The sequence below is a fragment of the Gopherus flavomarginatus genome, chromosome 2, assembly GCF_025201925.1.
Source record: "Gopherus flavomarginatus isolate rGopFla2 chromosome 2, rGopFla2.mat.asm, whole genome shotgun sequence".
Lineage (NCBI taxonomy): Eukaryota > Metazoa > Chordata > Testudines > Testudinidae > Gopherus > Gopherus flavomarginatus.
The window spans coordinates 120,713,284-120,726,163 of record NC_066618.1 but is presented as its reverse complement, the minus strand read 5'-3'; the positions used below and the strand labels follow the sequence as shown (position 1 = coordinate 120,726,163).

Below are 12,880 nucleotides of genomic sequence, written 5' to 3'. Positions count from 1 at the left end.
CTCAACCTTTCATACCAATACAGCACAGGGCAGGGGTTAGCTCTAAAATGTGAATTATAGAGTAGGGCCATGTGACAGGGCTTGTAACTTTTTGCTCCCTTCTTCCTGCACAAATGGCTCTAACACCTTCAGTTTGTAACCACCACTGCTGCATATTTTATTTGTGTTATATCAAGCACTATTCCCTTATGGTCCCATGCAGCAATTCTATTTACCGTATCATATGACCATCATCCCCTTTTCCCAGAGAGAAGAGATCTCCCCCTGCAGAGGTCTCTCTTTACCTGGGCTGGGCCAGGCCAGGCCTCCCCATCCAGCACTTCCTTCCTGTGCTCTTTTTAAACCACTTGCCTGTTAATGAACTAATTAGCTCATCAACTTCCTTGCCCCAGTCTTGCCTAATAACCAGACACCCCATGACCAATTAGGCCTTCTCCAGGGGAATCTAGTTGCTGCCAAGAGTGCCCAGAGTACTGGCTCAAGCTCCATCTCTCAGCACTCTGTCACAGGCCCTAATTCAGCAGAGTATTTAAGCATGTCTTTATCTTTAAACATACCTTTACATTCAATTTCATACATTATTAATTCCATATTTAATATTTTAATGTATATCTTTAAAAAACGATTAAACAATTTTCCCCCCTTTGCCCCTAAATGCTGGGTTTCTGCCTGCAGAAATTTTTATGGCTGCATTTATAATATCAGAAAATAGCAGTTTAGAATAGAAGTAGTGGCAGCACCTTCACTATTATGGTGCAACAGGGTGCTTCTATAATTATCATCACCCAAGTGGTTTCAGCAACACTTTTTAAGATGAGAAGAATACACCCTTCACTGGTTATACGTTTTATTGATTCCTGTAGCAGCCCTTAAGAATGTCAGGGCTCTTTCTTTCATTTTTAATCTGTTGCTGGAGGTCAGTAGTTATGTACTTGACATTCCTGTTTACAACAGGAGGTCTGCTTTTCAGTTACGCTGATACAGCCCTGTCTTTTCTTTGAACTAATTTATCATGATCAGAACTCCCTTGGTTTTGAGTTTCTGTGGCACAACATTAATTTCTCCTTGAGAGAGGAGGGACAGGCACCTTAACTATTTTATCTCTGCTAAAAGGGGAGAGGTTTAATAAATGTTTATCATTTCACAACTGCATCCTAAAGCAATAGGTAGTGCTACTACTAAACAGATATTTTGTAGCCCCAGTTAGCAAGGCATTGACCACGAAACTTTCCAGCAAGTAGTCAATTAAACCATGAAGGGGTAAGGCAGAGATGAATAGAAAAGGTCTAAGAAGGAAAGAAATGAAGCTGCAAAACTTCACAGGGATGATGTGAGTAAGGCGCTGCAAAACACTAGCAATAGGATTTTCAAAAGCGCTCAGCCTAACTCTGCTCCCAATTAAATCAACAGGAGTTTCAATGGGCACAGTCAGACCACAGATGAGCACTTCTGAAAATCCCATGCTAGATTTCCTCAAACACTAGAGATAGGCCTGGGTTCACAAAACTGATTTAAGTTCAGGAACCCTTTTGCATGCAACAAACTAAATTTTTAAACATTCTGATTTATGAAAATATTTTTCTAGTTGAACAGGAAGCCTGTGCTACATATCTGAACAAGGAACTGCCTCAAAACCAGGCTGGTTCAATTGGATGATTTATGTATGGTATATATGGCACTCGACAGCTTTATTTTTATTAACATTTTCTCTCTCCTTCTCAGCTCCTTCCCCCACCCCTTTCTCTCCTATGTGAAAGTAAGCCCAATAAAACTTACACTTTCATTCAAGTTTTTGTACTCACAGTCTTTGAGTTGTTTCAGAGTTATGCAAAACAAGTGAGACACAGAGGTCGATTGATTACTACTCTGTCAGCAACTCTCGTCAGCTCACTACACCTAACACACTGTTGTCATGATATATAACCAAAAGTTGGCATGTAATATAGCAGTGGAGAAAATACCTTACTGATCATTAATATTCTTGCATGATGTATGTACAAGGTATGTACCAAGTGTTATAGACCTGTGCTAGTATTATGTTCTTAAAATGTGTTTGTCTAGGGCAGACTGGGCTTATGCATTGCTTGCCAAAGGAATGTGTATTTCTTTGTCTGGCCAGCCTGGTCATGAGGCAGACACAATGAAGGCATATTTACAAAAAGGTAAACAAAGCCATCAACCTAGCAAGTCAAGATAGCCTCTTGTGAGGGTCTGAACGTCAAATGATAAGTAATTGAATCAACTGATTGTATACATTATTACTGTTTTATACAGGAGCATCAAGTAAGGTCCATTAGGAAAGCCATTGACACACTGGTGATTAGTACCATTGTAAAACATATGCATTAACGCTATATGAGAAATTATGAATACTCACTTGTACTATGCTTTAAAGTCTGTGACAACGAAGGGAGAAACAGGTTTTCTCCCAGATAGGAGGGAAGGCAGCTTTCTACCCGTTTCCAATGCAATTAAGCCAGGTGTGACCAAAAACTATGGAAGCCCAATTTACATATAAATCAGCAGGGGAATGGGAAGTCCACAGGAAGGAAAGAATAGCATGAGGTCATCCAGAGTCCAGGGACAATACAGTGAGTTTGGAAAGATATAAAGGGAGAGAAGCTTCTTGGCATCCATCACTAGACAGACACAAGGGGCCAGAGCTTTTGCAAGCTGAGAAAGATGAGGCTTTCAACCAAAGCAGTTGAAGTCTCTGAGATCTGAATATAAAGTGAAAAATCTGCATAGGCAAAGATCTATCACCTAGGAAGACAAGGGAAACTAGCATTGTGTACGTCTGTGGAAGGTCTTGACTAAGAGAAAGTCAGCCATTTCTGGGAAGAAAAAGATTGTTAAGAAAACTACCTTGAGGAAAGACTGTAGCTTGTAAAGTTAGGTTTTAAACATTAGAAAGAGTATTTTTACTTTTGTTGGTTTGTACCTACAATCCCTTCTACTTGGTATCACTTAACCTACGTCCTTTTGTTCATAAGCTTGTTTTACTTTTATTCTAAATCAACCCCATGTTGTATTTGAATTGAAGTGATTGTTAACCTGTACTTTTGTCCCTTTAAAGGAGCAATGAAACTTATTGTTTCTCTGAGTCTTCCAGGAGGGACCTGAACACTTCAGGGCAGACAGTTTGGAGAAAATTTGCGACTGGGAGTGTGTTGGGGGTCATGCTGCAAGCAGTAACCCAGGTTGGTGGAGACCACCGGGGAGCTCCTGTGCTGTAGGCAGGCTGCTGGGATCAGAACATTGAACCATGGCTGTACACCACACAGACACTCGGGGAACCACATGGTTGCCTGCTGGCTCTTGGTGTCCAGGCTGTGAGCCACAGCAGCAGAGCACCTAAGGCACCCAGAGTTACAGGGCAGGCGGTGACACAACTGCTCACCATTCTGAGATGCACCCTGAATTGTCACAAGTTGACTCAAACTGCAAATATCCAGTAAACCCTCTCTTTTATACAAGTTCAAATGTTGCTAACCCAAAGATCAGCATTTACCTGTTTTTCAGTGAGAATGACACGGCCAAGGAGCTGATCTTCCAAGCCTTTCATGGTAACAGTAAAATCAATCACAGCCGTCTTTGCACTGATTTCTGGAGTGTAGGCAGGATTAGCCAATTTAGTTGTTATATAAAGGGTAAATCCCTTCATTACATCTACCTCCTTGTCACCTACTTTTACCTGAAAATAAAATAAAAATATATTTTTCATTTTTTAACAGTTGACTTTCCAACAAACAGTTGTTTCTTCCAGTGAAAGATGATCCCCTCTTAAAAAAAAAAATCAGAACAATTCGGATAAATTATTTATTTAAATAAGTGTTGGCTGTCTGCCTGTCTAAACATTTCAAAAGTGCAATCACTACGGTGTCAAGTCAACAGCTGATATCAGGTATCTATACCACTGTCTTTTTATATTCATGTTCAAAATTCATCTTACTTTATGAGTTGAGCCAGATTTTATGAAATTTTTTTCAAAAATGTTATCCAGAGCAGGATCGAGTTCTTCTCCGACATCTTCTATTAACAAAGGTCTTCCTAGGGAAAGGCAGTCTTCTAGGTGACTCCTGAAGTATTTGTGGTTCAGAGATGTAACCTACGGAGATTTGCTTATAATAAAATATAGTTTTGCTCTATACAGTGATCAAGATAAAACCAATCATAATTTTTAAACATTCAATTCACAGTGAGAGATCCACACATATAACCACAATGTTTGGGCCTACGCCTGCTCCCATTTAAATGAATGGAAGTTTTTCCATTGACTTGAATGAGAGGAAGATCAGGCTCTTTGCTTTTTTCTCATTGTTATCTATTTTATTTGCTTGCTTTACCTGGCTCCCATCACTGTAGTGCCTGAGTACCTCATAAACATTCATGACTTTATCCTCACAACACCCATGTGAGGCAGAGAAGTGTTTCAGTTGAGGATGGGGTGGGAGCAGATATTGTGAGGTACTGAATGCCTCCTGAGAGGTGTTGAGAACCTTCAGTTGCCATTGACTTCAACAGGAGCTCAGCATTTCACAAGATCAAATCCCTTCCCAAATCTTTGAATACCAAATGATCTGATCGTGATTTATTTATCATTCTTAAATTGTGTGCAAGTCTTTTTCAGTCTTTGGATGAAAATAATAGTGTTCCTCATCAGCCTGGTAAATTGTGTTCTTTCAGATGACACTAAGATACACACACAATTAAAATGAAGAAAGCCCTTGCCCAGAAGACATAGATTCATAGAAAAGTAGGACTAGAAGGGACCTCAATAAGTCATCTAGTCCAGTCCCCTGCACTGAGGCAGGACTAAATATTATCTAGCATCTCTATATATACTTTTTCAATTAAAACGTTTAGAAATATAATACACAGATGTAATTAGATAAATATAAAACATATAATTGAAAAGATTACTACTATAGCTGTTCACACTTTTAGCCTTGTTAAAACTGAAGTATATAAAAAACCACCACAATAGCACTATGCCCATAGCTTCTGTCAAAATTAGGTTGATGGATGAGAAGAAATTGATTGAGAAATAAGATAAACACAACACAGGAAATGAAGATGTTCCAGGTGTGATGCTATGACCTAAACCCTCGCCCTTCCGAGGATCTGGCCTAACCCTTTTCACCCCTTGACTCCCAGCTTGAAGACCAACCTTACACTGGGAAGTTTGGTGTATGGTCCAGAATCCCTAGACCAATGTCTGTTGAGTAGTCCCACTCCTAGAAATGATAAACATAGAAATGATAAAACCATGAAAAAAAAAACCTAAAATGTAAAAAGAGATAAAGCGAAAAGGAAGAGTTTTAATATACTTTCAAAGAGACCCGGAAAAGAAAAAGGGATGTTTATAAATCTAAATGTCAGCAAAAAGAATCCAGTGTGTTTTTTCACATGAAGAACTGGGGAGAAAATATTTTTGACTTTGAATTCTGATATAACTACTGGTGTGATGTTAGAAAATTGAGGAAAAAGTTATTTCAGGGCCAGTATCCCCCAAGTTCCCATGGCCATGGTGCTAGGAATATATACTAATGTGTTTGAATTTAAAAAAGACAGAAATTTATCCAAAATGTGTGTGGTTACACCCAATGAATGTACTTTATCACTCTGGTTCCCAAAACATATATCCTACACAGAACCAGCACTGGAAAATTTCTTATGTATCATTTCCTTTCTGCTATCAGCATGTCCCACAATTCTGGATGCTTCAGTTACTCTCTCCTTTCTGCAGCTCATGGAGGGGATCAGCATTTTGGCATGCACAATTTAGCCGTGCCCCCTCTGCTGCTGCTTGAGTCAAATGAGTTATTCCCAAACTGTAAAACTTGCATATTATTATTAACACATATTCCAGATATAACAAAATAACTATATATATTAGACCAAGGAAGATGATTATATGCTAATGACTATATCTGGCTCTTGACTCATGGGCCATCCAGGGAGGGAAGAATTGTGGGAGACACTGTTAGCAGAAATTAAATTATTGGCAAGAAATTTTCCTTTCTGTAGCCTTGCATCTCCCACAATTCCAGATATTTGGGAAGTAGCAAGTCGTGATCAGATGTAGGGAGGGATATGAAACAAAAGTTTGTAGGAAAGAAGTACCCCACTTTTGTAAGCTCATTCAGAAGTCTGTATTATATTTGGGGGACTGCCTGAAGAGCCTTTCTGCCAAAGGAGGCCTCTGTATTGCTGTCCACCTTGTATTGCCTAATCATAGAATCATAGAATATCAGGGTTGGAAGGGACCTCAGGAGGTCATCTAGTCCAATCCCCTGCTCAAAGCAAGGCCAGTCCCCAACTAAATCATCCCAGCCAGGGCTTTGTCAAGCCTGACCTTAAAAACATCTAAGGAGGGTGTCATAAACAGATAGTTAAGGGTTAATGTCTCTTTTACCTGTAAAGGGTTAACAAGCTCAGTGAACCTGGCTGACACCTGACCAGAAGACCAATCGGGGGACAAGATACTTTCAATTCTTGGTGGAGGGAAGTCTTTGTTTTGGGTTGTTCTTTGTTCTCTCTGGGGATTAAGAGGAGCCAGACATTCAACCAGGTTTCTCCAATCTTTCTGAAACAGTCTCTCATGTTCTAACTAGTAAGTACTAGACAGAAGGCGAATTAGTCTTTATATTTGTTTTCTTGATTTGCAAATGTGTATTTTGCTGGAAGCATATTTTACCTCTGTTTGTTGTAACTTATACTTAGGCTAGGAGGGAGGGAGTCTCTCTGGTCTATGTAAAGCTGATACCCTGTAAACATTTTTCCATCTTGATTTTACAGAGATAATTTTTACTTTTTCTTTCTTAATTAAAAGCTTTTCCTTTTAAGAACTTGATTGATTTTGTCCTTGTGTAAGACCCAAGGGGACTGGGTCTGAACTCACCAGGGAGTGGTGGGGGGAGAGGAAGGGGAGGAAAAGGTTAATTCCTCTCTGTTTTAGGATCCAAGGAGTTTGGATCAGTGTACCTCTCAGGGAAAGTCTGGGAGGGGGAAGGGGGATGGAAAGGTTAATTCCTCTCTGTTTTAGGATCCAAGGAGTTTGGATCAGTGCCTCTCTCAGGGAAAGTCTGGGAGGGGGTGAGAAGGAGGGAAAAGGTTAGTTCCTCTCTGTTTTAGGATCCAAGGAGTTTGGATCAGTGTATATCTCAGGGTTCCCCAGGGAAGGTTTTTGGGGGACAGAAAGTGTACCAAACACTATATTTTGGTTGGTGGCAGCATTATCAGATCTAAGCTAGGAATTAAGTTTAGAGGGGTACATGCAGGTCCCCACTTTCTGGACGCTAAAGTTCAAAGTGGGAAGGAGACCTTGACAGAGGGAGATTCCATCACCTCCCTAGGTAACCCATTCCAGTGCTTCACCACCCTCCTAGTGAAAACGTTTTTCCTAATATCCAACCTAAACCTCCTCAACTGCAACTTGAGACCATTTCTCCTTGTTCTGTTATCTGTTTCCACTGAGAACAGTCTAAATCCATCCTCTTTGGAACCCCCTTTCAGGTAGTTGAAAGGAGCTATCGAATCCCCCCTCATTCTTCTCTTCTGCAGACTAAACAATCCCAGTTCCCTCAGCCGCTACTCATAAGTCATGTGCTCCAGCCCCCTAATCATTTTTGCTGCCCTCCGCTGGACTCTTACCAGTTTTTCCACATCCTTCTTGTAGTGTGGGGCCCAAAACTGGACACAGTACTCCAGATGAGGCCTCATCAATGTCGAATAGAGGAGAATGATCACGTCCCTCAATCTGCTGGCAATGCCCCTACTTATACAGCCCAAAATGCCATTAGCCTTCTTGGCAACAAGGGCACACTGTTGACTCATATCCAGCTTCTCGACCACTGTAACCCCTAGGTACTTTTCTGCAGAACTGCTGCCTAGCCATTCGGTCCCTAGTCTGTAGCAGTGCATAGGATTCTTCTGTCCTAAGTGCAGGACTCTGCACTTGTCCTTGTTCAACCTCATCAGATTTCTTTTGGCCCAATCCTCTAATTTGTCTATAATTTTTTCTCTTTTCTCATTTTAGTTTTGTCATGCTTTTAGCTGTGTTTCTTCACCATATCTGGGATGGGGGGGGTGATGTTTATCTATTACTGGTTTACGGGTTCTGGGCCTGATTCCAAATCCTATTGATTTCCCTCCCTAGATGATGTGGCCTTCTGTTTGGAGGTTGCAGGCACAAGAGATAGGTAAGGGGTCATAATATCACATGTGGGACATCATCATTACCCATGATGTTGTTGTCCTTATCTTTTTATCAAACTTTTTTCTCACCCATCAACCTCATTTTGAAAGGATCTAGAAGCAGTATACTATTCACCACATTAACAGTGAAGGGTATCCATGTGATAAATTGCAATTCTCATGCACCTTCAACTGCCTTGGTGGCACTCTCCCAATAATCCATCTCCAACAGGACAACATTGGCAGACAATGGTATAAAGCTCCCATTTCTACCTCTTCAGGATCGTGAGATATTGGACTTCAAATCCATCAAAGATGCAGGATTGCACTATTGCCCATTTTGCATCCTTGCAGTGGAATTTGGAGAGGAGATAAAAATTCCACACTTATTGAGGAGAATAGAAAACTATCAAGTAAGAAATTTCTCTTCTGTTAGCAGCTTCTCTCTTCATTCACCACTAATGGATTAATGACTCCCAACTATGGAATTCAAAGGTGGTGTTGCTGGAGGCTCCAGGATTATGCTCCACTCTTCAGCTCAGGCCTACATCAGAGTTCTTCCACAAATAGAGAAACTCTCCAGCAACCAATTATTAGCATTAAGATACCATATAGCTAAATCTCTCAGTAGAGAACATTTTCAATTTATATTCTGGTCATTTACCAAACTACCAGGATGGGTTGAATTCAGAGAGAACGTGCTGACAGAAATAAAATTATCAGGTAAGAAAATCTTCATTCTGTTGCATGGCTTCTCTCCTCATTCATTACACCTGGGAAGTAATGAGCAGTGCATACCGGATGTTGGGAGGGAAAGAGTAAGCAGAGTTCAATTATTATAGTAGAATATAGTAGGCAGGAATAGACATCTCCTCCATATAAAGCAAGAACTTTATACATTAAGGAATTATGTGGGAACCAACCCAGTAGCACCTTCCTACCAGAGGATGCCTCTGCACAGGAACGGAAACTTACTTTGCAAATATTCCTCAGATGAGGCTCATACAACTTCCCCCCAGTACCCTTATCAACTTCTGTGAATAGTTCCCCAATTATTCACAGAATAGCATGCCAACTGGTGCAGTATTTTACATCTTGCCTGCAGGAACTTTGAGGCTCTCGGGCCTTGGCATTATGACAGAATGAGATGAACAGGGTGTAATAGGCAAATGCATTCCGTATGCTTAAAATATATCTTTAGAGCTATAAGAATGCCCATTTACGCCACAAATCTTCCAAGGGTTAGAATAAAATGATGGGAGAACTATTTCCCAGGAATTGTGGAAAGCGTAACTTACCCTGAAGAGAAAGGTTTCTGGAACTATAAGATTAACTTTTTCTTCATGACAAAGGCAGTGTGGTTTTTGTAGGGATATGGGAACTAATTCTAAAACTTACTTTTCAGAAGTAATGGTGACAAGAAAGGCCAGCCAAAGGTTTGTCTAATTTGTCGCTGTGATGAAACTTGGCACCTGATACTCAAATGGAAGATATGATGTGCCTGGCTACAAAATGCCACTATGGTTGGTACACACATTTCTATAGTGCTCAGTTGTAGGATTCCAACCAAACCTTCTGGAGAAACTCTAGTGTAGCCGAGATCACCAGATCTTTGGGATTATTATAATATTCATATCACAACAGCATTGAGAGGTCAGGGCACTACTGTGTTGGGCAATACACAGTGAGGCAGTCCCTGTCTCAAAGAGCTTTCTGCTCCCCTACAATCCTGAAATGTAAATTTGACCAGATCAGTAAATGAAATATCTTGGTTGAGTTCTGTCTGGATACAAAACTGTATCATTGCTTAATTGAGATTCCATGGTGAACTATACTTCTCTTCCAATGCCCAAGCTGTTAATGGTAGATGTTCCCAGTCTACATGAAGGAATCCCAGCTTCAAGATGTCTGGTCTTTTCTGAAGGTACAATGTGGGATCCTTGGCTATTTAGCAAGCCCAAAGTACCTTTTGGGCCAGTGAAGGATGAGGAGGAGGATTTCAACTCTTCATTTTCATCTCTTCTGTATCCTTTATGTGAACTCTCAGGAAAGGCAGCAGATTCTTCTCTTCCCAGGACACTACTTCCATTGCCATGGGGAACCTTTGGTCTCTGGTTATTCCCTAGTTTTCAGAATGGATATAAACATTCATGCCTCAAAAATAAGCCATCTCTTAACAGGAAGAAGGAAGAGACTTCCTCCGCAAATATTATAAGTGCCTGCCATACAGTACTTTGCACCTTCCACTTAGGCAGCTGGTACTGGTCACGTTCATAGAAAGGATACGGTACTCAGTGGTCCCTTCCCATACGGCCATGTTTGTGGTTTTTGCTTTTTAAAATACTTTATTTAAGGACACACCCTGACAGAGGTGTCGAAATGAACTAAAAGGACACATACAATGAGATTTTGGAAATTTGTCTTCCAACTATGCTTGCTTCCATAGTGAGTATGCAAGGGTCTAGCATGAATGTTGTGTTGGCTTTCAGCATGTTGTTTATGCTTACCTCCCACAAAGGGGCATTGGATGTTATCTAATAATGCTTAATTTTGCATTGCATCAAGCACATGGTTTTATGTTTCAGAAGGAATTTCAGCAGCTGTGCTTTTGAGAAACCCATGAGGGATGAAGCTGATGCATGGCACTAGCAATCCTAACCACTGGAAACAACTAACTCACTACTACAAGGAGTTCTTATGGCACCTTAGAGACTAACACATTTATTTGGGCATAAAATTTCGTGGGTGAAAAATACAGTAGGCAGGTATAAATATACAGCACATGAAAAGATAGGAGTTGCCTTACCAAGTGGGGGATCAGTGCTAATGATGCCAATTCAGTCAGGGTGGATGTGGCCCATTCCCAACAGTTGACAAGAAGGTGTGAGTATCAACAGAGGGAAAATTACTTTTTGTAGTGACCCAGCCATTTCCAGTCTTTAGTCAGGCCTAATTTGATGGTGTCAAATTACACTACTACAGGACAGGCCCAACAAAGAAAGTAACAGAACGCCACTAGCCGTCCTCCCCTATTGCCCCCAACTAAAACCTCTCCAGCACATCATCAAAGATCTACAACCTATCCTGGAGGATGATCCATCACTCTCACAGATCCTGGGAGACAGGCCAGTCCTCGCTTACAGACAGCGCCCCAACCTGAAGCAAATACGCACTAGCAACTACACACCACACAACAGAAACACTAACGCAGGAATCAATCCCTGCAACAAACCCCGTTGCCAACTCTGATATATAGATATATAAGATATATTCAAGGGACGTCATCATAGGACCTAACCACATCAGCCACACCATTAGGGGCTCATTCACCTGCACGTCTCCCAATGTGATATATGCCATCATGTGCCAGCAATGCCTCTCTGTCATGTACATTGGCCAAACCAGACAGTCTCCACGCAAAAGAATAAATGGACACAAAACTGACATCAAGAATTGTAACATTCAAAAACCAGAAGGAGAGCTCTTCAATCTCCCTGGACACTCAATGATAGACTTAAAAGTGGCCATTCTTCAACAAAAAAACTTCAAAAACAGACTTCAACAAGAAACTGCGGAGCTGGAATTAATTTACAAACTTGACAACATCAAATTAGGCCTGAATAAAGACTAGGAGTAGCTGCGTCACTACAAAAAGTAATAAGGACTCGTTGGTTTTGCTGATACAGACTAACATGACTACCTCTCTGATAACTAACTACTGATGACCTCTCAGGAGATGACTGATGCAATCAAGTTTTGGATCTTTGCAAATCTTTACCATTATGGTAAAATTACAGCCAAAGCCATGTCTGTTTTGATCCTTGGGAGAGCAATTCTCTGCACTGGGATCAAAAGCTCCTCCTGATCTTGAAGAATTGGTGGCTATGAATCCTTTCCACAGCTGTTCATTTAGAAGGGGTGTGTTTCTCTGGACAGGGTACTGATTGGCATGTTGTCTGTGCATGGGTTTTAGTGTGTAACATGCATCTTGTGCCTGGCTGTGTGTGGTAGGGCAGGGGTAACACCCCCTGAATGCCCTGCTGAAATGCTGGCTAAGCCCTGCTTTTGGGCAGAGAGGCCAGGGGCAGAGGCTCAAAGCTGCCAGCAGGGAGCCCAGCTGCGGGCCCTAATGAGGGCTGGCTCACTGCAATAGACTAAGCTAAGCAGCAACAGCTGGGCTGAAGGTTAGGAGGGCTATAAAAGCCCTGAACAAAACTCAGTTGGGAGGCTAGCCTGGGAGGGGACAGGAGGCTACATCTCTGTCTCCTCACAACAGGAAGGGAGCCTCAAGCGCCAAGAGACCCTGGAACAGGTTGGAAAGGGGATAACTGTTGTGGGATAAAGGGGACTACACAGTGGCACTGTAAAATAAAGCACAAGGGTGAAACACCAGAAGAAGGTGTGAGAACTCTTATTTTACCAGCCTAAGCACAGGGCGAGAAGGAGGAAACCTGTGCGGACTCTGTGACACTGTGACTACCATAGACGCCAACTCCATGGATGTTCCGGGGCTGAAGCACCCATGGGGAAAAATTGGTGGGTGCTCTGCACTCACCAGCAGCTCCCCGCCCCAGCTCACCTCTGCCTCCGCTCCACCTCCACCTCTGAATGCGCCACGTGCCTGCTTTTCCCCCCTCGCTCCCAGTGCTTGCCACTGCAAAACAGCTGTTTTGCACAGCAA

At 41.7% G+C, this 12,880-nt stretch overlaps 1 protein-coding gene across 4 annotated transcripts in view; it reads right to left on the bottom strand.

Moving 5' to 3' along the window:
- LOC127043896 (dynein axonemal heavy chain 5-like) overlaps positions 1–12,880 on the bottom strand; it is a 644,537-nt gene that overhangs the window by 76,969 nt on the left and 554,688 nt on the right. For all 4 annotated transcript variants that reach the window (XM_050938120.1, XM_050938119.1, XM_050938121.1 and 1 more), the window contains 2 exons: positions 3,953–4,108; positions 3,512–3,694 (listed from right to left, as the gene is read on the bottom strand). In XM_050938120.1, coding sequence (XP_050794077.1) covers positions 3,512–3,694; positions 3,953–4,108 — 339 coding nt within the window. The remainder of the gene's footprint in view (positions 1–3,511; positions 3,695–3,952; positions 4,109–12,880) is intronic.